This window comes from Saccopteryx leptura, chromosome 3 (genome assembly GCF_036850995.1).
Source record: "Saccopteryx leptura isolate mSacLep1 chromosome 3, mSacLep1_pri_phased_curated, whole genome shotgun sequence".
In the NCBI taxonomy this organism is placed as follows: Eukaryota; Metazoa; Chordata; class Mammalia; order Chiroptera; family Emballonuridae; genus Saccopteryx; species Saccopteryx leptura.
The window spans coordinates 110,748,359-110,773,942 of NC_089505.1; the positions used below are offsets into that span (position 1 = coordinate 110,748,359).

Here is a 25,584-nt window from a genome sequence, read left to right on the forward strand (position 1 = left end):
ATGTACATCAAAATACCTGAAGGCCTTTGGTCTAGATAAAGTTTTTAGGTGACTTCTGGATAAATGTGGTATATTAATTCAGTCTGACTTGAATAAAATTTTCAGTATGAACTCATGTACATAGTACATGAAATTGTTAAGAGTTGTAAAGTTATATTTTATGTGTACTTCATATCATTGGTATTATTCTCTAAGGGGAAAAAAAGTTACCAAAATCTTATAAATCACTATTGAGAATTTATCATTTGTTTCAAGAGAAACTGGAGGAACAGTCTTTTTCATTATTTAATTTCTTTACATAAGCCTGTAAGAATAATTATACTTATAGACCTATAGAGTTTTTGAATGAAAATTAAAAGCACATAGATTTAATTTTTAAAATGTTTTCAAGGAAATAAACTTTTTTTTTTTTTTTTTACAGAGACAGAGAGAGAGTCAGAAAGGGGGATTGATAGGGACAGACAGACAGGAATGGAGAGAGATGAGAAGCATCAATCACAGTTTTTTGTTGTGACACCTTATTTGTTCATTGATTGCTTTCTCATATGTGCCTTGACCGTGGGCCTTCAGCAGACAGAGTAACCCCTTGCTGGAGCCAGCGACCTTGGGTCCAAGCTGGTGAGCTCTGCTCAAACCAGATGAGCCCGCGCTCAAGCTGGCGACCTCGGGGTCTCGAACCTTTGTCCTTGGCATCCCAGTCCGATGCTCTATCCACTGCGCCACCGCCTGGTCAGGCGGAAATAAACTTTTAATGTTAACTTTATGTTATTAATTGGACTTTAGAATCTGCAGATGGCCACCAGTTTTTAGTACAACATATTCATATAGTATAGACTGTGACCCTTTAAAAGTAATTAAAATGTTGCCCTTGCCCTAGCCAGATAGCTCTGTTGATTGGAGCATTGTCCCAAAGTGCAGAGGTGGCTGGTTCAATCCCTGGTCAGGGCACATACAGAAACAGCTCAATGTTCCTGTCTCTTTTTCTCTCCCTTCCTCTCTCACTAAAATCAATCAATATATCTCTATATATTATATATATATTTTTGTGTGTGTGTGACAGAGACAGAGAGAGGGATGGGCAGAAACAGACATTAAGAGAGGGAGATGAGAAGCATTAATTCTTCATTGTGGCACCTTAGTTGTTCATTGATTGCTTTCTCATATGTGCCTTGACCGGGGGTCACAGCAGAGTGAGTGACCCCTTGCTCAAGCCAGCGACCTTGGGCTCGAGCCAGTGACTATGGGTCATGTCTGTAATCCCATGCTCAAGCTAGCGACCCCACGCTCGAGCTGGTAAGCCTGTGCTCAAGCCCGCGACCTCAGGGTTTCAAACTTGGGTCCTCTGCATCCCAGTCCAACACTCCACTGTGCCACCAATTAGTAAGGCAATAAATAACAAAAAAAAAATTATTTTTTGACAGAGAATCAGAGAGAGGGACAGATAAAAACAAACAGACAGGAAGGGAAAGATATGAGAAGCATCAATTCCTCGTTGTGGTATCTCAGTTGTTCATTGATTGCTTTCTCATTGTGCCTTGACCGGGGGTGGGGTTGAGGGGGGTGGGGGGTTACAGCAAAGAAAGTGACCCCTTGCTGAAGCCAGAGACCTTGGAGGTCATGTCTGTGATCCTGCACTCAAGCTGGTGAGCCCATGCTTAAGCTGGATGAACCTGTGCTTAAACCAGTGATCTCAGAGTTTTGAACCTGGGTCCTCAGCATCCCAGTCCAATGGTCTACCACCCACTGCGCCACTGCCTGATCAGACTTTTTTAAAAAAGTAAATAAAAATAGCCCTGGCTGGTTGGCTAAGTGGTAGAGCGTCGGCCTGGCATGCAGGAGTCCCAGGTTCAATTCCTGGCCAGGGCACACAGGAGAAGTGCCCATCTGCTTCTCCAGCCCTCCTCCTTTCCTTCCTCTCTGTCTCTCTCTTCCCCTCCTGCAGCCAAGGCTCCATTGGAGCAAAGTTGGCCTGGGCTCTGAGGATGGCTCTGTGGCCTCTGCCTCAGGCACTAGAATGGCTCCGGTTGCAACAGAGCGATGCCCCAAATGGGCAGAGCATCGCCCCCTGGTGGGCGTGCCAGGTGGATCTCGGTTGGGTGCATGTGGGAGTCTGTCGGACTGCCTCCCAGTTTCCAACTACAGGAAAAAAAAAAAAAAGTAAATAAAAATAAAATGTTGCCCTGGCCAGATAGCTTGATTGGTTAGAGCATCATCCCAAAACACGGAGGTTACTGGTTCAATCCCCAATCAGGGCACACACAAGAACAGCTTGATGTTCCTGTCTCTCTCTCTGTCTCTTTCTCTCTCTCTTTCTCCCTTCTTCTTTTGCTGAAATCAATAAATATAAATTAAAATAAAATAAAATGTAGTCATCATAGCAAGTAATATTTTCCTTCTCTATTTCGCCGTATTAAATTCAGTTTGCCTTGCCTGACCAGGCGGTGGCGCAGTGGATAGAGTGTTGGACTGGGACGCGGAGGACCCAGGTTCGAGACCACGAGGTCGCCAGCTTGAGCCTAAGGTCACTGGCTTGAGCAAGGGGTCACTCAGTCTGCTGTAGCCCCCCAGTCAAGGCACATATAAGAAATCAATCAATGTACAACTAAGGAATCGCAACGAAGAATTGATGTTTCTCATCTCTCTCCCTTCCTTGTCTATCTGTCCCTATCTGTCCCTCTCTCTAACTCTCTGCCACACACACACAAAAAATTCGATTTGCTTCTAAACAATTTCAAACATGCCTTTACTTTCCATAAATACACTGATTTTAATCCAGAAATATGCACATTTTTGGATCTATATAGGTCTTAGCAAATGATTTCCTTCTTGGGTATAGATACCTAATTGCACTGAAGTGATCAGTGTTCAGCTTGTTTATAACCTGAAGTTCTGAATTCAGATCAAGAAAATTACATGAGTGTTACACAGATAATCCTCACTGCATTGTTACTATGTGGGGCTGTAATTATTAAGAAAACAAGATTAAAGTTAATATTATATCAAGTCTTTGAGATAATTTGCCCAGTGCAAGAGCCAAATAAGGAGGGTCTCTTAAATCATGTTCCCCAGTTTATACCAAATATCCTAGCATAGTCTCAGCTTCATATATTTGGTCTAGTTGCCTCCAAATCCATGTATATTTATCCTGGTTTGGGGATCTGAAAATGTGGTCCCAATCACTATGCTACACTCATGTTAAAAACAAAACAAAACAAAACAAAACTCTTAAGCAGATAAAATTCCTATCTGTAAGAAGCCAACAAGAGATTGTGTCTGTAGGCATTAATCAACCTGTAGGGAAACTGTATAATTTCTGATTCTGGAGCTTCTTCTTGTTTTAAGTTCTTTTAAAACTTTAATTACAATTTTTCTCATTCTAGCTTTGAAAAACATGGAAAATTCCAACGTAATCACTGTTCTTATTAAATACCAAAATGATTTAAGTGGAAATGTTCAAATAAAGATTGACCTTTGTGTTTAAGTGACTAATCGAGGTAGAAAATGTCAGTAGATTTTTGTTTGTTTGCTTGTTTAAGAAAAAAGAACTTGAAATTTCTAAAAAAGACATTGTCTCCCATAGTTTTCCTTTACAGCTAGAAAATGGTCAAGCTATGGAATGTACTGTAGCTCAATATTTTAAGCAAAAGTATAGCCTGCAGCTGAAATACCCTCATCTTCCCTGTCTCCAAGTGGGACAAGAGCAAAAGCATACATACTTGCCACTTGAGGTAAGCTGAATTTCCTTTCACCAATATGCCAATTTTGTGCCTGAATTTTTAAAAACGAGTGGAAGAATTTAGTCTTAATTTCTAAGATATTTTCAGCTGATAACTATATAACAGGATTTTCACTTGGGGGGGTGGAGAAGATGTAAGATATAGTTTGACAAAGGCTTTAAGATATAGAAGCTCATTACAAAAACGAATTTCTTTTTGCTTCTTGGTAGGTCTGTAATATTGTGGCAGGACAACGATGTATAAAGAAACTCACTGACAATCAGACTTCCACAATGATCAAAGCCACGGCAAGATCTGCTCCCGACAGACAGGAAGAAATCAGTAGACTGGTCAGTAAGGCATGGTCTTTAAGATAAGCTAGCTTTAAGATGAACAAACAAAACAGTAGAAAACTCCTGATGGGACCCAGTTACTCTTTGGTTTTTATATATGCAGGCTTTCCTGTTCTTTAGGTGAAGAGTAACAGCATGGTGGGTGGACCTGACCCATACCTTAAAGAATTTGGTATTGTTGTCCACAATGAAATGACAGAGCTCACAGGCAGGGTACTTCCAGCACCAATGCTACAGTATGGAGGCCGGGTAAGCTTTCTATTTCATTCAGCAATTTCTTCCAATAACCAGTCAAAAAGAGAATAATTAAGGGCTCCTCTACAACACTACGGTGAATTTACCCATAGTTTTGCTTATGATTGCTCTTAGTCTTTTGGCTAATACCAAATAGAGTTCTGTTTATCCCCTCACCGATATTCAATGGCCTTAGATTGTAATGTCTTTTCTCTTTTCTTTTGTTTCTTTTTTTGTTTTTGTTTTTTTTTAAAGAATAAAACAGTAGCCACACCCAACCAGGGTGTCTGGGACATGCGAGGAAAGCAGTTTTATGCTGGCATTGAAATTAAAGTTTGGGCAGTTGCTTGTTTTGCGCCTCAGAAACAATGTAGGGAAGATTTACTAAAGTGAGTATCTTCATATTTTCAGCTTAGTAATATCCCTCCCAGATATGAAAATACCATCTTTATGTGAATGTGCTGTGTGCACTGGCACTAAATCCCTAACTTCTATAGTGACACCATCTGCGTATAGGAAAAACACCTTGTAATATAGTAAATTGCCACTTTGGGAATTACATTAAGAATCTGACTCATCTTCTTTATATTTAGAGCAGAAATTTGCAACTAACAAGGTTGAAGCAGTGCCGGTTGGCAAACTCTTGGGTTCTTAGTGAAGCTTCCTTTGGTATTAATTGTATCTTTCCAGCTAAGATAAAAATGAATTCATTTCTCATCATTCTCATTTACTAGCAAGCATGTTTTACCGAAGGGTCACTGACTGAGATCACTGGTTCACGTCTTACAGACGCAGCTCTCTATCTACAGGAAATTAGTGAGAAGGGTGGAAAAGTCAAGGCAGGAAAAGGGAGCTGGGATGACAGGAATCCAACCGAATATGGGCAAACACACAAAAGAAACTATGTTGAAAGCTTAGTGAAGTAACTTCTTAAATCTAAAGTTTAAAATTTCATAATGGATTTTTCTTTTTTTGAAGTAATGGTTTCTTTTGACATTGTATTGATACAAATCTGTTTGAATGTAATCCTAAATGCACTGGTTGTGTAACAGCATGTATCTGTGTTCTCAAATACAAGGTTTAAAAAGCTTAGCTAGCTATTCTCTTAGCAGACTTACCATAATACACATACCTGAAAATTTGACTTTGCTTTTCTTCAGTCCAGAATTATTGACTTGAATGTTTTCTTTAAAAAGAAATCTTTGTGCCGGAATGTTATTCTAGTTCCTGGGGCCTAACTGAGGCATAATTATTTAAAAATTCAAAATAGTAAGATATAAGCTTAATAATACAGATCCTTCTGCATTGCAATGATACAACTGCCCGTCTGTTTTTTTGCAACCAGCTGAATTTTTTTTTTTTTTTGGTCTAATTTTGGCTAAGAATTTGCAGAACTGAAAGACATATCATAGAGGAAAATAGATGCTAAGAATGGATTCTGAAATGAAAGCACTATGCCACTGGTTCTGTTTTAACAGGAGTTTCACTGACCAGCTCCGTAAAATCTCTAAGGATGCAGGGATGCCCATCCAGGGTCAGCCATGTTTCTGCAAGTACGCACAGGGTGCAGACAGCGTGGAGCCCATGTTTAAACATCTGAAAATGACATATGTGGGCCTACAGCTGATAGTAGTGATCTTGCCTGGGAAGACACCAGTATATGGTATGGACCCCTTTAATATTGAATGAGTGGTGATTTCAGTAGTGTGTGTAACAGTCAGGATAAGCTAGATTATGCTGCAGTCACAAATGACCCTAAACTCTGAGGGGCTCCAGGCAGCAAAGGTTTGCTTTTGCCTCTGCTATGTGTCCACTGAGGGTAGACTGCAGCCTCTGTTCTATATCAGCATATCATTGTTACTCTGGAACCCAGGTTGGCAGAGCAATCACTGTTTGGAATGTTGATGGTTCCATAGCAGAGAGAAAGGAGAGATATGGAGGGTTCTTAACCTCAGCAGCTTCTTGGCCAGCTGTATTGGCCCACCCAACCTGTGTGTTGGGAAATGGGAATTGGGGCCAGGAAATGCAGTGGGAATGAGGACTGGGGCATACAGCGTAATTCTATCATAGCCCCCAAAGTATGGAGAACTGGAATGTTGGTTAAAAACACATAGCAATATCAGAGTGGGAAAGAGGAGGAGAGCCTAGCACTTACAGAAAAGGAGCTGTTTCGTTTGTATCTAGTATAAGAAGAATGATACAAAGTTTTTGTGGCTATTATCTAAGGAAAGGATTTGCAAACTATAGACCAGCTGTTTGAACTCTATAATATGTCTTCAACACTCTGTATCTGCTTCTTTTGTTACTTTAGTTTATCTCTAGTATTTAGAGAAAAAAAAGGGAGGGAGGGAGGCAGATTCAAAGGGCTGGGGCGTGTGTGTGTGTGTGTGTGTGTGTGTGTGTGTGTGTGCGTGTGTGTGTGTGTAGTGATAGGGAGATTGATTCCTTTGCCAGCCCAGTCTTGTGGGAAAAGGAGCCACAAGGGACTGAGTGATTGATGACAGTCAGCATGGCAGAATACAGAAAGGCTAGCTTAAAGGCCTGTGGGAGGGAAGAAAAGGGTGTGGAGTATGGCATATCTACACTGGAAAAAAATTGTCCTGGGGGTTTTAGCAAATGAAAATAACACACATAAAAAGCACCTAGCACAGTGTGCAGTATATTGGTAGGCCCTCTAAATGTCAGTGTGTGGATTTCCCCCCTTCTCTTAGTAATTAAGAGAATATTTAAACATTTTTTAAAAACCAATTAATTAACTTACTTTTGTAGCGGAGGTGAAACGTGTTGGAGATACCCTCCTGGGTATGGCCACGCAGTGTGTCCAGGTAAAAAATGTAGTGAAGACCTCACCACAGACCCTTTCCAACCTTTGCCTGAAGATAAATGCAAAGCTTGGAGGAATTAACAACGTGCTTGTACCTCATCAAAGGTAAGATTTTGAACTCTGTCTTTCCCACTTTTTAAAATTGAATCTAATTTATAGTAATACATACAAATCTTAAATATACATCTCGATTTCTTTGTCTTTTTTTTCAGTTTTCTTTCTTTTTTTCATTTAGTCATTTTTTATTTTTCAATTATAGTTGACATACAATATAATATTAGTTTCAGGTATACACCCTAGCAGTGGTCGGCAAACCACGGCTTGCGAGCCACATGCGGCTCTTTGGCCCCTTGAGTGTGGCTCTTCCACAAAATACCACATGCGGGCGCTACCTCGATAAGGAATGTACCTACCTATATAGTTTAAGTTTAAAAAATTTGGCTCTCAAAAGAAATTTTAATTGTTGTACTGTTGATATTTGGCTCTGTTGACTGAGTTTGCCGACCAGTGCCCTAGTGATTAGACATCATATAACTTACTAAATGTCATCCTGATAAGTTTCATGCCCATCTGACACCATACATAGTTGTTAGAATAGTACTGACTGTACCTCCTATGCTGTGCTTTACATCCCCATGACTTCTGTAACATCAGTTTGTACTTAATCTCTTCACCTTTTTCACCCATTCTCCAAACCGCCCCCACTCCCAATCTGGCAACTGTGAAAATGTTCTCTGTATCTAGAAGTCTGTTTCTGTTCTGCTTATTTGGTTTATTTTAATTTTGATTTTTTTTTTTTTTTTTTAGAGAGAGAGAGGAACCAATGAAAAGATAGACAGGAAGGGAGAGAGATGAGAAGCATCAATTCATAGTTGTGGCACCTTAGTTGTTCATTAATTGCTTTTTCATATGTGCCTTGACCGGGGGTGGGTGGTGCTGCTCCAGTTGAGCCAGTGACCCCTTGCTCAAACCAGCTACCTTTGGGCTCAAGCCAGTGACCCCACACGTAAGCCAGCTATCTTGGGGTTTCAAACCTGGGTCCTCAAAGTCCCAAGCCAAGTCCCTCTGCACTATCACCTGGTCAGGCAGTTTCTTTTGATTTTTTAAATTCAATGGTTGATAGATATGTATTTATTGCCATTTTATTGTTAATATTTTTTCTTTTTATTCCTTTTCTTCTTAATGAAGACACTCTAAAATTTCATGTAATACTAGTTTGTGGTGATGAACTCCTTTTAGCTTTTTCTTGTCTGGAAAGCTCTTTATCTGTCCTTTGACTCTAGATAGCTTTGCTGAGTATAGTAATCTTGGTTGTACATCCTTGCTTTTCATCACTCAGTATTTCTTGCTACTGCGTTCTGACCTGCAAAGTTTCTGTTTGAGAAATCAGCTGACAGGCAGATCATTATGGTTTTTTGTTTTTAAGATTGCACTTTATTGGTTTTTAGAGAGAGGAGAGAGAGAGAGAGAGAGAACGAAAGAAAGGAAGGAAGGAAGAAAAGGAAGGAAGGAAGGAAGGAAGGAAGGAAGGAAGGAAGGAAGGAAGGAAAAAAGGGAGGGAAGAGCAGGAAGCATCAACTCATAGTTGCTTCTCATATGTGCCTTGACCAGGCAAGCCCAGGGTTTTGAACCAGTGACCTCAGCGTTCCAGGTCAACGCTTTATCCACTGCACCGCCACAGGTCAGGCATCATTATGGTTTTAATTTAATTTGCATTCCACTTATGATAATTGTATGCTTATAATTATGGCTATTTGAAGATACCTTTTTGTGATGGACCTGTTCAGTTCTTTGCCCATTTCTTTTTCTTTCTTTTTTTGGTATTTTTCTTAAGAAGCAGGGAGGGCCCTGGCTGGTTGGCTCAGGGGTGGAGCGTCGGCCTGGTGTGCAGGAGTCCCGGGTTTGATTTCCGGCCAGGGCACATAGGAGAAGCGCCCATCTGCTTCTCCACTCCTCCCCCTCTCCTTCTTCTCTGTCTCTCTCTTCCCTTCCCGCAGCTAAGGCTCCATTGGAGCAACGTTGGCCCAGGTGCTGGGGATGGCTCCATGGCCTCTGCCTCAGGTGCTAGAATGGCTCTGGTTGCAACAGAGCAACGCCCCAAATGGGCAGAGCATCGCCCCCTGGTGGGCATGCCAGGTGGATCCTGGTCGGGCACATGCGGGAGTCTGACTGCCTCCCATTTCCAGCTTTGGAAAAATGAAAAAAAAAAAAAATATATATATATATATATATTAAAAAAAAGAAGAAGAAGCAGGGAGGCAGAAAGACACACTCCTGCATATACCTGACCAGGATCCACCCAGCAAGCCCACTGTTCTGCCCATCTGGGGCCATTGCTCCACTGTAACTGGAGCCATTTTAACGCCTGAGGCGGAAGCCATGGTGCCATCCTCAGCACCTGGGCTGACTTTCTCCAATGGAGCCTTGGCTACAGGAGAGGAAGAGAGAGACAGAGAGAAGGGAGAAGGGGGAGGGTAGAGAAGCATATGGTTGCTTCTCCTGTGTGCCCTGACTAGGAATCAAACCCGGGACATCCACACACCAGGCCAACACTCTACGACTGAGCCAACCGGCCAGGGCCTGCCCATTTCTTTTAAATATGTTTATTTTTTGATTTTAGAAAGAGAAGAAAGGAGAAAGAAAGACATGGCCTGTTTCTGTATGTACCCTGACTGGGGAAGGAACCGGCAACCCTAGTGCATCAGAAAATGCTCTAACCAACCGAGCTATACAGCCAGGGCTCTTTGCCCATTTCTTAAATGATGTTTTCAGGTTTTTTGTTAATCTGTAGTTTCCTTATTTACTGAGACATCTGACTTGTTAACTCTAAAATGGTTTTATGCCAAAGTTATTTGAAAAGTTAAATTGGCTGTGGCCAGTTGGCTCAGTGGTAAAGTGTCAGCCTGGTGTGTGGATATCCCGGGATCAATTCCCAGTCGGGGCACAGGAGAAGCGCCCATCTGCTTCTCCCCCTGCTTCACTTCTCTCTCTCTCTACCTTTCTCTCTCTCTCTTCCCCTCCTGCAGCCATGGCTGGATTGGAGCAAGTTGGCCCTGGAAGCTGAGGATGGCTCCTTGGCCTCCGCTTCAGGTGCTAAGAAAAGCTCAGTTGCTAAGCAATGAAGCAATGCCCCAGATGGGCTGAGCATGCCCCCTTAGTGGATTTGCCCAGTGGACCCCTGTCCAGGCACATGCGGGAGTCTGTCTCTGCCTCCCCTCCTCTCACTGAATTTTTAAAAAAACAGAAAGAAAGAAAAGTTAAATTTAGGGCTGTGGATTAGTCCTTAAGCATACTTAAGAAGTAGGTGAAATTGAGTGCTTTTCTTGGATAGTCATGTCACAATTCTCATTTTTGTCTTTTAATGAAACTAGGTAATTAAATCCTTCCTGTAACATTGGTAAATGAGATACACACACCACAGGGAATTAATCTAAAATCTGAAATCATCTAATTTTTACCCCAGGCATTTGAGATACTGTAGCACAGTGTCTCAGAGTATATACTCTGGTGTAAGACTTCCTGGGGTTTGGATTCCAGCCTTCCCACTTCTGTGCGATCTTGGGCAAGTGCATGTAAAATACTTAGCACAGTGGCTAGTTTGTAGTATATGTAAACTGTTATTATGTTATGAATATGTATGTTAAGAATATACATTTGTTGCCTGACCTGTGGTGGCTCAGTGGATAAAGTGTCAACCTGGAATGCTGAGGTCACCAGTTTGAAACCCTGGGCTTGCCTGGTCAAGGCACATACGAGAAGCAACTACTATGAATTGATGCTTCCTGCCCCTGCCTCTCTAAAATCAATAGAATCTAAAAAAAAAAAGAGAATATACATTTGTTGTTCTAGTGTTCTGTGCCAGAACCATGTTGTTGTATGATGATATACAGAGAGAAATACAATAGCTTCTACCCTCATAGAGGTACCAATTCTTTAGTACCTATTACATGAGATTTTCAGATTTGGGATGCCTTTTAGATTATACTTGAAGAATCAATACTCTTTCCCCAATCCTACTTTTAAGAATTTACCAGAGAGACCCTGGCTGGTGGCTCAGTGGATAGAGTGTTGGCCTGGTGTATGGATGTCCCGGGTTTGATTCTCAGTCAGGGCACATAGGAGAAGCAATCATCTACTTCTCCCCACTCCCTCTTCCGCTTCTCTCCCTCTCCTCCTTGTCTTTCTCTCCCCCTCCTGTAGCCAGTGGCTAAATTGGTTCGAGCATGGTCCCAGGCCCTGAGGATAGCTCCATTAGAGGGCATCAGCCTCAGGTACTAAAAATAGCTTGGTATTCCATCATCAACCCTTGATGGGGTTGCCAGGTGGATCCCAGTCAGGGTGCATGTGTGAGTCTGCCTCACTGTCTCCCCTCCTCTCACCTAAAAAAGAGAGAGAAAGAGAGAGAAGTGGGCATGATATTTTTCTCCTTGATTTTTTGATAGAGAAATCAGTGTCAAATAAATGAATTCATTCTTTCAACAAATGTTCATTGAGTGCCAACTGTGAGCTAGGCAGTGTTCTAGGCATGAGGGATACAGCAGTGCCCTGTGGAATTTACATTTGTGTGTGTGTGTACAATAAATAAAATAAATAAGTAAAATATGTAGTGTAAGTGGTAAGTACTATGGATAACAATAATATAGGGAAGGAGATAGACTTGATTCTCCTTCCCAAGTTTCACATCCTAAAAATAATTGGAGGTTCTATTCCAGTTCTATGTGCATTCTGCAATTCTGTATCCATTGTAAGAAATCCCAGGATCTCAAGGAAGCCTGTTCTGGGAAAGTTTTTCCTTTACACATAGAGATTTTGTTTAGATTGAGTTGGGTCCTCTTAATTATTTATTTGTTCTTTTTTTTAAGTCTCTGCTTCCTGCTGTTATAGAAACCACATTGATTTCTGCAGTCAGTTCAGATTCACTGTACTGAGTGGTACAGATACTCAGTGGGCCTTCGAGTTCTCTCCCAGTGGGCACAAGTCTTTTTTTTTTTTTTTTGTATTTTTCTGAAGCTGGAAACAGAGAGAGACAGTCAGACAGACTCCCGCATGTGCCCGACCGGGATCCACCCGGCACGCCCACCAGGGGCGATGCTCTGCCCACCAGGGGGCGATGCTCTGCCCCTCCGGGGGGTCACTCTGCCGCGACCAGAGCCACTCTAGCGCCTGGGGCAGAGGCCAAGGAGCCATCCCCAGCGCCCGGGCCATCTTTGCTCCAATGGAGCCTTGGCTGCGGGAGGGGAAGAGAGAGACAGAAAGGAAGGAGGGGGTGGGGGTGGAGAAGCAAATGGGCGCTTCTCCTTATGTGCCCTGGCCGGGAATCGAACCCGGGTCCCCCGCACGCCAGGCCGACGCTCTACCGCTGAGCCAACACAAGTCTTTATTCTCTCTTATAATATACTATCTGTGATTGTGTCTGATGAGCTTACTAAACCCAAACATTTTCATATGTCTGAGTGCAATGTATCTCTAAATCTGAGCAGGCCGTCAGTGTTCCAGCAGCCTGTCATCTTCCTGGGAGCAGATGTCACACACCCACCTGCAGGGGACGGGAAAAAGCCTTCCATTGCTGCTGTCGTTGGCAGTATGGATGGCCACCCAAGCCGGTACTGTGCCACCGTTCGGGTGCAGACCTCCCGCCAGGAGATCTCCCAAGAGCTCCTCTATAGTCAGGAGGTAATCCAGGACCTTACTAACATGGTTCGAGAGCTATTGATCCAGTTCTACAAATCCACACGCTTCAAACCCACACGGATCATCTATTACCGTGGAGGGGTATCCGAGGGACAAATGAAACAGGTATTCTCATTATTCCATAGCTGCCCTGTGGGGTTCCTAGCTGTCTGACAGAGCCTCCTTTCACCTGTCACTCTGGGTAAATAACATGTGAGAGACACTAGGTGAGTTCTCAATTAAATGTCATTCCATTTGTAACTCCTAGGTAGCTTGGCCAGAACTAATAGCAATTCGAAAGGCATGTATTAGCTTGGAAGAAGATTACCGGCCAGGAATAACCTATATTGTGGTACAGAAAAGACATCACACACGACTCTTCTGTGCAGATAAAACAGAAAGGGTAAGAAAACATAGGATAAGCTTCATTACCATGCACCTGAAACCTGTATAATTTTATTAACTGATATCACCCCAATAGATTCCATTTTTTAAAAAGCTTCATTAACTGTTATAAGTAAATGTGGGGTTTTTTTCTTTTCTTTTTTTTTTAAGTGAAAGGAGGGGAGGTAGAGAAACAGAATTCCACATGCACCCTGACCATGATCCACCCATCTGGGGCTCATGCTCTAACCCAGTGGTCCCCAACCATTTTTGGGCCACGGACCGGTTTAATGTCAGAAAATATTTTCATGGACCGGCCTTTAGGGTGGGACATATAAATGTATCACGTGACCGAGACAAGCGTCAAGAGTGAGTCTTAGACGGATGTAACAGAGGGAATCTGGTCATTTTTAAAAAATAAAACATCGTTCAGACTTAAATATAAATAAAACGGAAATAATGTAAGTTATTTATTCTTTCTCTGTGGACCGGTACCAAATGGCCCAAGGACCGGTACCGGTCCGCGGCCCGGGGGTTGGGGACCACTGCTCTAACCAATGGAGCTAGCCTCAATGCCTGAGACTGACGCTCGAACCAGCTAAGATATCCTCAGAGCCCAGAGCCTACGCTCGAACCCAAGTCACTGGCTGCGAGAGGGGAAGAGAGAGAGAAGGGGGAGAGGAAGGAGAAGAGAAGAGAAGCAGATGGTCACTTCTCATGTGTGCCCTGACCAGGGATTGAACCTGAAATGTCTGCACACTGGGCCAATGTTCTATCCACTGAGCCAACCAGCCAGGGCTGTAAATGTGTTTCTGAGTGGGCACACATACAATTTTTTTTCTAAAAGCAGAAATGTCTAATAATAATTTAATAAATATACTAATTAATCTTAGATGATCAATTCTGAATGATACAGGTTTCAAGGCTGAATATTTCTATTATTTTGTTTCTAGAGTTTTTAGAGGGGAGGTCAGAAACATGCCAGGTCCACTGGGTAATGCAGGCAACCTTCATAGGGCAAGTTTATCTATTTAGAGTTTGTTACCATTTGCTACTTTTTGCTGCCAGTGCCTGAGGCCTGGATCTAGGGTACAAAGAAGAATTTCTCTTATAATGATTTTATATTAGTGCGTGGGGTTCTTAGGGTACAAACTTTGAACATTAATGATGTCACACTTACCACTAGCAGGTTACTTAACTTCTCTAAGCCATAATGTTCTCAACTGTAAAATATATTAAGAACAATATATACGTGACAGGACTATTGTAAGGATGAAATTAATAAACGAATGTTAATTTGCAGTACTGTTCCCCAGGACTTGATAAAAGGCATTTTGTGTAATGTATCTATTTATAATCTTATATTTATGTGTAAACTAGGTAAGCACATGATATTGGATGACTTTGCTTCTGTGATATTTTTATGACATTACTTCATGTTTTCCAGGTCCTTCCTGATCCACCCCCAGGGAGAGCAGTGCTTTCTGTTGCCTAATTGTATTATCTTGAGGGTCAACTCTCACTGTTTTCTAGTATGCCCTTAGTTTTTGCCTCTAATCCAAGGCTGAGCTGTTTCTGTTTTCTAAATCATTAGAGAAGTACGGTTTTCTTGTTCGGGCTTCAGGTCCACCAGTCAGCTCAGATTCAAAGTGCTGCCTTCTGAACTGCCTAAACCCTGACTCAGTAGCACTTCTTAGACTCTGCTAATACGAATTCTCTGAACTCTTGCCCAAGCACTGGGTACAAAACATCTGGCCACCCCATCCTTAACTGCACTGTCACCTTTCCATCCTCTCTGTCAACTTGCTATCCATGTGACCTTTAGACCTGAAGTATCTTTCTGAAACCACAAACTATCTCACAGTTTTGCTCTTTACTTTCCAGTGTCACTCCTAACCTTTAGGACGGACAGTCCTACTCCTTGGTCTACTTGGCACCCCTGACATTTATCAAACATCTCCAATTCTCTGAACATGCCTCTTGCCTATCTCCACCTCTGAAACAGTCTGCTTGCCCATTTCCTTTGCTTCTACTCTTAGGCTGATAGAGATTGCTGAAGAAAAGTGTCATTTGTTTAATAATAAATGTATTACAAATTAATAATAGTGAATCTCACCCAGGCCATTGAGGCTGCAATTTTTTCATATATTTTATTCCTCATTGCATCTGTACTTTTGTACTCTTTTGTACATCAAACCTTTGTACTCTTTTCAGCTCTCCAACCCTACCCGTCATGTCTTCATTGCCAATAATAGAACACCCTTCTATTTCCCTCAGAAAGCAAAATTTAGAGGCATGAGTTTTCTTGGCATCCCTTCCAATACTTTCAAATTTAGTTAAATCTTTTGTTTCTTATCTCCTTCCTCACATCTCAGAGGCTAATCTCTCCACCTAAGCTTTTCCCCACTTATGCTTTTGTTCCTGTTCCTTTCTGCCTTCTCTAGAACCTCACTTCTTTTTTTTTTTTTTAATTTTATTTATTTATTTTTTACAGAGACAGAGAGTGAGTCAGACAGAGGGATAGACAGGGACAGACAGATAGGAACGGAGAGAGATGAGAAGCATCAATCATTAGTTTTTCATTGCACGTTGCAACACCTTAGTTATTCATTGATTGCTTTCTCATATGTACCTTGACCGTGGGCCTTCAGCAGACCGAATAACCCCTTGCTGGAGCCAGTGACCTTGGGTTCAAGCTGGTGGGCTTTTGCTCAAACCAGATGAGCCCGCGTTCAAGCTGGCGACCTCAGGGTCTCGAACCTGGGTCCTCAGCATCCCAGTCTGACGCTCTATCCACTGCGCCACCACCTGGTCAGGCGAGCCTCACTTCTTTAATCACCCAAATTATTCTCCCACATCGCCATCTTTCCCATTGGTTTGCCTCCTTCGCCACACCCCTGAAGTGTCTCAACTCTTTCTTAGTCCCCCAAATAAACTTCTCTTCATTCCACTTCTCCCTCAGTCTACCTGCCACCTCATCTCTCGTTCCTTTTGTGACCAAACTTTTAGGAAGAAAAGGACTTAACTTTCCATCTGTACCTTCTCACACCATACTCCAGTTCTCTGTAGCCTGACTCTGATTTCAATGATGCCACTAAAGTTGCTCTCTCAATGACTTGCTCATTTTGAATCTCACGATATCTCGTCAGGTTCCCTCGCTGACCTCCTTATAGCACTGAAAAGGATGACCTTCTTTGGCCTTAGCAATGTGACTGTCCAGGTTCTCTACCCACCTCAATAATCAGGCTTTTTTTTTTTTTTGGACTCTTCCTCCTCTGTACATCAAACACTGATGTTTCCTGGCATTTCATACTTCTTCTCAATTTCAACTCTCTTTAGTCTCACCCACTTCTCTGAATTCACTTATTTGCTTATAGTTTTCTAAATCTGTATTTCCAGCCCCAAAGTTTTCTATTGCACTTTCTTTTTTTTTTTGTATTTTTTTTCTGAAGCTAGAAACGGGGAGAGACAGACAGACTCCCACATGCGCCCGACCGGGATCCACCCGGCACGCCCACCAGGGGCGATGCTCTGCCCACCAGGGGGCGATGCTCTGCCCCTCCGGGCGTCGCTCTGCCACGACCAGAGCCACTCTAGCGCCTGGGGCAGAGGCCAAGGAGCCATCCCCAGCACCCGGGCCATATTTGCTCCAATGGAGCCTTGGCTGTGGGAGGGGAAGAGAGAGACAGAGAGGAAGGAGGGGGGGGGTGGAGAAGCAAATGGGCGCTTCTCATATGTGCCCTGGCCGGGAATGGAACCCGGGTCCCCCGCACGCCAGGCCAACGCTCTACCGCTGAGCCAACCGGCCAGGGCCCAACTTGCACTTTCAATTATCTACCAGATAAATTTACTCAGAAGCTCTAAAAACATTGTATCAGTCAAGATAGGCTAAGCCATGCAGGAAACTCCAAAGTCATGGTGGCTTACAAAGATTTATTTCTTGCTCAGGTTACACATTCATTGTGACTCTGTATCTGTAGCAGCTGGAACTCTGCTGTTCCTTCCTTTAGAACCTAGGCCGACAGAGAAACATCTGTCTGAAACAGCACCAGTCATTGTAGCAGAAGGGGGAAAAGATGCACGAAAGCCATATGCTGGCTCTTGAAGCTTCTGCCCAGAAGTAACACATTTCAGGCCACATTTTATCTGCAAAGCAAGGTACATGGCCACTCCTGAGTTAATTGGGTGGGGAAGTATAATCCTTCCCTAGGGAGAGGCAGGGGAATATTTGGCACCAGCAATACAATCTGCCACAGGCACTTCAAGCAAAACACGTCTAAACCTTTTCCTTACTGTTTTATTCTCATCCAAAACATGTTCCTCCCCCAATTTTCTTTTCTTCTGTTACTTGGCATTACTGTATATTAAATAAGCCAAGCTAGAAATTTAAGAATTGTCTTTACATTCTTTTTCTCCTTTCCTGTCCCTTGATATCCATTAGAAAGAGTCCTCTGATATATATGCCTTGAAATCTCTCTTTTCAGTTCTTCCTCTTTTTTTTTTTTTTTAATTTATTGATTGATTTTAGAAAGAGAGGAAGGGAGAGAGAGAGAGACAGAAACATCAATCTGTTCCTTTGTGTGCCCTGACTGGGAATCGAACCGGCAACCTCTACCATATTGGGACCATGCTGTAACCCACCAAGCCATCCGGCCAGGGCTCAGTTCTTCCTTTTGTGTGTTCCTCTACCGTAGACAGAACTCTTCTGTATTGCAGGAGACTCCTAGTGGTCTGCCTGTCTCCATTCCTCCACAAATCCATCTCCCACCTGCTTCTCAGGGCTGGTGTTTAGGATACAGATCCTGTCCTGCCACTCCGCTGCTCAGAGTCTTCATGTATCCCCATTGCCTACCAAGTGCTTTCATGTGCTGTTCACTGTTGTCCCAACGTGGCCAAAACATAACATTTTTGTTTCATCTTTCACCATGCTCTCATACACCTTCCATTTCATATTATATTGTCCATTTTTCCCCATGAAATGCCCACATCCATCCCACACACCTTTTTTTTTCATTGTTTAAAAATTAAGTTATAATATATTTAGATATAGTAAAATTTGCCCTTTTTAATGTACTGTTCTGCAAGTTTTGACAAATGCATGTAGTTGCATAACCATCACCTCACTAAAATCATAGAAGAATCACACACACAAATTCTCCATGCCCTTTTGTAGTCAACCTTTTCCATTACCTAGAGTTGCTGGCAACCACTGATACCTATTCTATCACTATAGTTTTGTTTTTTCCAGAATGTCATATAAATGAATTCCCATAGTTTTTGAATCTGACTCCTTTTACTCAGCATAATGCACTTGAGATTCATCCAAGTTTTTGTGTGTATCAGTAGTTTGTTCCTTTCTGTGCTGAGTAGTATTTCATGATATGGATGAACTATAGTTTGTTTATCCATTCCTGTCTTGAGGGGGATATTTGGAGAGTTTCCTGTTTTCATCCTATCCCTGCCCCCCTTTCAACTGCTGCTTATCCTATAAGGCATGGCTCCACTATTTCCTCCCACCAGCTTTTCCCAGTGCCTTCCATAATGCCTTACCACATTGCTTTGCAGTTCATTGTATATGGTTTCCATGAAAGGCAGGAAGGCATGTTCATTAGTTTTCCCTATGCCTCTGCCACTCCTCTTCAACATCTGCTGCAGAGCCTTGCACGTGGGTGCTGAAGCAATACTTGTTGAATTGAGCATGCCTGGATCTCCTTTTCCCCGGGGCATCACCTCTTTGGGCTCTCATCTAAGATTTAAAAAAAATTAAAAAAAGATTTTATGGTCCAATAACTTTGGAAAATGCTATATATTTCAACTCCCTCTTTAAGATAATACCTTACTAAATAAAAGTCTTTAGAAGTCATACAATAGAAAAGCCCTTTAAAACTTGGTTTAACTTGCTATTTCACAAATTTGTTTGACAAGGACTAATATTTCTAAAGAACACACTAAGGAAAACAATGCTAGAACTATTTTAACTCAGTTACATATTCTCTTGTTCAGCTAGAAACCCAAGTTCACATCTGAATTTGATGGAATGAGACTTTTCTATACTTGTAGATGTTCTTTTTTTTTTTTTTTTTTTTTTTTTTTTGTATTTTTCTGAAGCTGGAAACGGGGAGAGACAGTCAGACAGACAGACTTCCGCATGCGCCCGACCGGGATCCACCCGGCACGCCCACCAGGGGCAACGCTCTACCCACCAGGGGGCGATGCTCTGCCCCTCCGGGCGTCGCTCTGCCGCGACCAGAGCCACTCTAGCGCCTGGGGCAGAGGCCAAGGAGCCATCCCCAGCGCCCGGGCCATCTTTGCTCCAATGGAGCCTTGGCTGCGGGAGGGGAAGAGAGAGACAGAGAGGAAGGAGGGGGAGGTGGAGAAGCAAATGGGCGCTTCTCCTATGTGCCCTGGCCGGGAATCGAACCCAGGTCCCCCACACACCAGGCCGACGCTCTACCGCTGAGCCAACCGGCCAGGGCCTACTTGTAGATGTTCTTGTATGGTCCTCAGCTAAAGTTAACAACGGGTATAATGGAGCCAGATAAACTCCCATCAAATTCATGCCTAGCCCTGGCCAGATAGCTCGGTTGGTTAGAGCATTGTCCTGAAGTACAGAGGTTACTGGTTCGATCCCTGGTCAGGGCACATACAGGAACAAATTTATATTCCTGTGTGTCTCTCTCTCCTTTTCTCTTTCTCTAAAAATTAATAAATTTAAAAAATTTATGCCTAGATGCTAAATACAATTTCTGTACAGCAGAAGAGAAAGAAAATGAACCAAATAGCAAGATTTCATTTCTTTCCTTGTACATGCGTTTCTGAAGTTCTCCCTATGCTTTCCTAGAAGTTTGATTTTAGAGTTTTAGCCACAGAAGAACTTTAGATTTTCAAAGTGTAAGAGATCAGCCTGGCTGGGTAGCAGAGCATCGTCTCAGAATACTGAAGTTACAGGTTCAATCCCCATTCAGAGCACATACGGGAAGTGACCAATGAATGAATGCACAACTAAGCGAAACAACAAAGGAATATTCTTTCCCTTTCTCTCTCTGTCTCTCTAAAGTCAATCAATTTAAAAATTTTTTAAAAGAGCATGAGGCCCAAAGATACTGTGCTTTGTTCAAGGTACATAGTTGCAAGGCTAGGCCTAGATCTGAAACTCTGGTTTTCTGGTTCCCATTTCAGTGAACTCCTCCTGATGAGGCACATACCAGTGTCTTCTGTAATTGATCCCCTAAAAATATTAGTTTTGTTGATCCAATTCAAAGATTTCTTCATCTTTTACTGCAAGTTGCAGAAATTTAAAAATATCGAGTAGGAAATAAAACTTCTTTCTCTTAGGAAGCTTACCCATCTTAAGTGTCTTTTTTTTTCTCTGTGATCATGGCGATGTATCACCTGTAAATAGAGTACAATAATTTAGCCCAAAGCCACTAATAAAATAATTCTTTGTCTGGATTCCTCTAGAGAAACCATGAAATATATTTGTTTGAGAAAATACTTAAGGATGAAATGGTTGGGCTAAGGAAAAGTTATAGAAAGTTCAACATCTTAAATTAAACTGGTTTACAAGAGCAGCTTACTAACTTGTTAGCAATTAACATAAAAGAAAAAAATGGCCAGAGCTCAATTTGGCACATCGGTGACTAATTACACTTTTTTTTTGGTAGGTGGGTAAAAGTGGCAATGTACCAGCGGGCACTACCGTGGATAGCACCATCACACATCCATCTGAGTTTGACTTTTACCTCTGTAGTCATGCAGGAATTCAGGTAATTTGGAAGCTGGTCCAGATCGTTGACTTGATAGGGAGATGTTTGCAAATTCAGCAACTAGCTTGAGTAGACTTGTTATTATACACTGTGCATAACTTTGCTAATGTTTGTCTCCTAGAACTGTTATCTTTTGGTCTTGGTATCTGCTTGTAGGTGTGCTAGGCAGGAGTCCTTCTAAGTTTGAGGAGCAGATTTCAGTTCTTCTCTCAGGTAGTCAACCCATGTCAGAAATGTATTAATCATAAAACTCTCTCTCCAGGGAACCAGCCGTCCTTCACATTACCAGGTCTTATGGGATGACAACTGCTTCACCGCAGATGAGCTCCAGCTACTGACGTACCAGCTATGTCACACATATGTGCGGTGTACACGCTCGGTCTCTATCCCAGCCCCTGCATATTATGCCCGGCTTGTAGCATTCAGAGCAAGGTATCATCTGGTGGACAAAGATCATGACAGGCAAGTTTCTTTTTTAAGATTTTATTTATTCATTTTAGAGAGGAGAGAGAGAGAGAGGGAAAGAGAGAGAGAGAGAAGAGGGGGGAGGAGCAGGAAGCATCAACTCCCATATGTGCCTTGACCAGGCAAGCCCAGGGTTTTGAACCAGTGACTTCAGCATTCTAGGTCAACAGTTTATCCACTGAGCCACCACAGGCCAGGCAGGGAAGTTTCTCAGGCACAAGAAAATCCTCTTTATGTCTACATTAGTAGCATGTTTTTTAAAAAAAATCATATAGTGTTACCCCATTAAATTTAATTTTCTAAATATTAAAAAAAAATAAAAGAATGAGCTGCTACAGAAAACTTTTTGGAGGAGTTAGTCTTCCTTTTAAGGTTTAAATTGCAAGCAGTGAATAAAATTACTTGTGCCTTTGAGAGCTTATAATTAACTTTTGGTCCAAGAAGTGCTCAGGGCTGGATATACTTACTTGTACGGTATGTCTAAAGTCTGCCCAAGGAAAGGGGTCTAATTTGGAGTTGCCTTGGTTTTCCAATAGAGCCAAATGCATTTCAGTTCTGCCCAGGTCCTGAGCAGCCTCAGAAGGTGGGTAGCACAGAACCCTAGTCCCAATCAAGAGTCACAGGCCTGTGGATTCCATTTCACACCAGGGAAAGTTTTGACCAGTTCACTTTGCGTTCAGTGCAGTCTGGAAGAATGCAGTGGAGTGAACCTGGCGTGTATGTGGGAGAGGAGGTGTGCCATACCATTCTTATCCCCAAATAGGGGTCACAAGAGAATCAGGCATTTTGACCTATTACTGAGCTACTGTTAAATAGCTAAACAAGCTCTCTGCAGTAATTTTCTTTTCCAAATGACCATCTGTGAAGTGTAGCAGTTTCTGGGCTCTTCCCCAAGTCTGAATTCAGCTGCTAAATAGTAGACATTCCATTGCAAATCTATTTCTGTAAGGGTCGAAAATACACAATTATGGAAAATGCCCAGCTATGACTTCGTACCTTCCATTCTGTAATATACATTCATTCATTCCACACATTTATTGGATATTAACTGTGTGCCCAGCACTGTGCTGAGTATTAAAAATACTAAGATGAGGAAGATATGTTTCCTGGGATTTTGTGTTTCAGTTTGGGAGATAATACAAGTAAACATAGAACTACTAATTAACCCAAACCAGTATAGGTGAATGTGCAGTGAGACATCAGAGGAAAGGCTGTTGGAGAAGATTTCATAGCTGGATGGGTAGGATTTGGCTCTACAAAGAAGGGGAAAGGAATTTTCCAGGCAGAGGGAACAATGGACACAAAGAAGAAAAAACAAGTGACATGTTTGGACAATAGCAAGTTTTCTTTGGCTGGAACATTGAAAGGGGACCAGCAAGCATGAAGCTGGAAAAGTATGTTAGAGCAAGATTGTCTTTGTTGAATGTGAAAAGCTATTCCTGGGATAAAATAGACAGTACTTACCAGTTAATTAGGGATGAGTGGGCGAGAGAAGTCAGAAGAGGGATGGTGATTTACCATTTACCAAGCCTGTTATAGCACATGACATCCTTAAGAAGTTTGTTTAGGAGTTGCTATTGTTATCCTGAAAGACCAAAGTTCAGAGGAGTTGTTACTAGTCCAAGGTCATATAGCTAGTGAGGGGCAGACAAGAAGAAACTGGTTGCATAGTAATATTTGCAAAGTATCTATTATGTGCCAGCACTATGCTGGGCACATAGATCCATCCATTCATTCAACAAATGGTTATTGAGGCTACACTATGTGCCAGGCACTACAGATTTGGTGGTGAATAAGATAAAGTTTCTGCTTTCTTGGAGTTTATGTCCCAGTGGGGAAATAAATAATTGTCCAATTAATAATTTAATTTGAATTGTGTTTCTTTCAAATGAAAGAAAAGAACGTTCTGTGAAAATATGTTCCAGGTGTCTCTGACCTGAACTTTGAAGTCAGGGAAGATTTCTTGGAGGGAAATGATATTTGATTGAAGCCTATGACTGAAGCAGGTAGACATTACCCAGACATAATGGCCAACAGAAGCCCTCATGGAGGCACCGTTAAGGATGTGGATTTTTGCAGACATTACTTATTACAACAAATAAGTTGTATTTCATTTTTCAGTTAGGCAAACTGATATGTAGACAGACATTACAAATTATTTAGGGAACCACAGCTTAGGACTAAGATCTTGACTCCAGTATTATTTGTGCTGTCTAAAACATGTGAAGTTTGACATGATCTTTTGTTACACCTGGGTGTTTTTTTTTGTTTGTTTCTTTTTGTTTTTGTTTGTTATGGTTTGGGTTTTTTTTTTTTTTGCTTTATTCTCTTTACAGTGCAGAAGGCAGTCATGTGTCAGGACAGAGCAACGGCCGAGATCCTCAGGCCTTGGCTAAAGCTGTGCAGATCCACCATGATACGCAGCACACAATGTATTTTGCCTGAGAGTCTCAGAAGAACTCAACTAATTTGGCACCCCATGCAGCCTCAAAATGTTTCCAATGCCTACCGCCTCTAGAGAGAGCCAAGTTGACTTCAGTTTTTCTTCTACCAGCAGCTCGGAATAGTTGCACTGAATAAATACTTTGCAGCACTGTCTGATGTATCAACAAAATTGAGCCATTTTTTAAAAATAATAGATACTCATAGATTGTCTTTTCTGATGCACTGGACTAATTTTTACCTCAACATGCAAAGGCTGATGATCAGCCTGAACTTTCTAAAGGACTTTACAAGAAAGGTTTCTATGGAATATTTTGCTAGCTGCGGTGTTCACCGCATCCCTCTAGTCTTATCAGAGAAGGTTATTCCTTTTTTCTGTATTCATCAAGTGGGATGTCTGCATCAGTGGGAGAGAAAAACCAAACAATCTACTTCAGTTTAGTGTAACTCTTTTAATTGTATGGGTCCATAGACTTTTTAATGGAGATTTCTGACTTCGCCACTGTAAATGCCTTTAATGAGCATCAATTTTTTGAAAGTTTTACAGAGTTTTATTAGTTTTACTATTTTATCTTATTGATCTGTACAGACTTGTACTGGTGCAAGTACAGGCCGCCAGGCAATTGCACTATATTTGGCTCCAGATTCAAAAGGGCAATTCTCTTATTTGGGTGACTCTTGTCAATGTGTAACACAAACAGACATAATGCCTGTCATGGTGACAGATAACACTGCCATGATAAAAAGTACTCATGTTTTCCCCCTCTTTGAAAAAAAATTAGTTTTAGTATTTTTCAAAGTTTTCAAAAGTGCCCATTTTATGCTGCTGTGTGGTTTGTCACATCTACATGGTTTTTAAACTTTTCTCATAGAAAGTTAACTTTGGCAATAAACATTTTTTAAGGTCTCTTTACTCCCCCCTCCCCAACAATGAGTTTTCTAGATAAAATTTTGATATGATTTTATTAGCTATTTCTTATAGATCATAATCTGACAATTCCTAAAATCGGTCAGAGAAGACATATTTCCATGCCTTTTTTTTTTTTTTTTTTGTATTTTTCTGAAGCTGGAAACGGGGAGGCAGGCAAACAGACTCCCGCATGCGCCCGACCGGGATCCATCCGGCACGCCCACCAGGGGGCGATGCTCTGCCCATCCGGGCCGTTGCTCTGTCATGACCAGAGCCACTCCAGCGCCTGGGGCAGAGGCCAAGGAGCCATCCCCAGCGCCTGGGCCATCTTTTGCTCCAGTGGAGCCTCGGCTGCGGGAGGGGAAGAGAGAGACAGAGAGGAAGGAGAGGGGGAAGGGTGGAGAAGCAGATGGGCGCCTCCCCTGTGTGCCCTGGCCGGAAATCGAACCCGGAACTTCCGCACGCCAGGCCGACGCTCTACCACTGAGCCAACCGGCCAGGGCCTTTCCATGCCTTTTTTAAAGAATTATTTTTTATCTGTTTTATAGCCACAGTTGGTGTCCTGTCACTTTGTTTTAAAATAAGCTAGAGCCAGGATGCTTCCTTACTGGGTCGGCTTTGCCAATCCTTAAGGCACATTGAGTGATGCTGCAACTTGCAAAAACGTACCAGCATTTAAAACTTTTTCCTGGGAATCAAGGTTTCTATGTAATTACTCACAGTGCAAATTTTGTGCTTCTCTTTCAACCTGAAATGTACGTGGTGAGGTTTCCTTGTTTTTAGTAAAGTAATACTGAATAGAAAGGTTGATTATTCTTAA

At 42.1% G+C, this 25,584-nt stretch overlaps 1 protein-coding gene across 2 annotated transcripts in view; it reads left to right on the forward strand.

The window, feature by feature from the left end:
• The window catches only part of AGO4 (argonaute RISC component 4), a 39,915-nt gene extending 14,999 nt beyond the window's left edge, over window positions 1–24,916 (forward strand). For both annotated transcript variants that reach the window (XM_066375849.1, XM_066375848.1), the window contains 11 exons: window positions 3,581–3,728; window positions 3,947–4,066; window positions 4,190–4,318; window positions 4,559–4,692; window positions 5,782–5,966; window positions 7,073–7,232; window positions 12,608–12,923; window positions 13,066–13,200; window positions 20,846–20,947; window positions 21,210–21,409; window positions 23,749–24,916. In XM_066375849.1, the coding sequence (XP_066231946.1) occupies window positions 3,581–3,728; window positions 3,947–4,066; window positions 4,190–4,318; window positions 4,559–4,692; window positions 5,782–5,966; window positions 7,073–7,232; window positions 12,608–12,923; window positions 13,066–13,200; window positions 20,846–20,947; window positions 21,210–21,409; window positions 23,749–23,857 (1,738 nt within the window). In that variant the 3' untranslated portion in view covers window positions 23,858–24,916. The remainder of the gene's footprint in view (window positions 1–3,580; window positions 3,729–3,946; window positions 4,067–4,189; window positions 4,319–4,558; window positions 4,693–5,781; window positions 5,967–7,072; window positions 7,233–12,607; window positions 12,924–13,065; window positions 13,201–20,845; window positions 20,948–21,209; window positions 21,410–23,748) is intronic.
• Window positions 24,917–25,584: the final 668 nt, after the last annotated feature.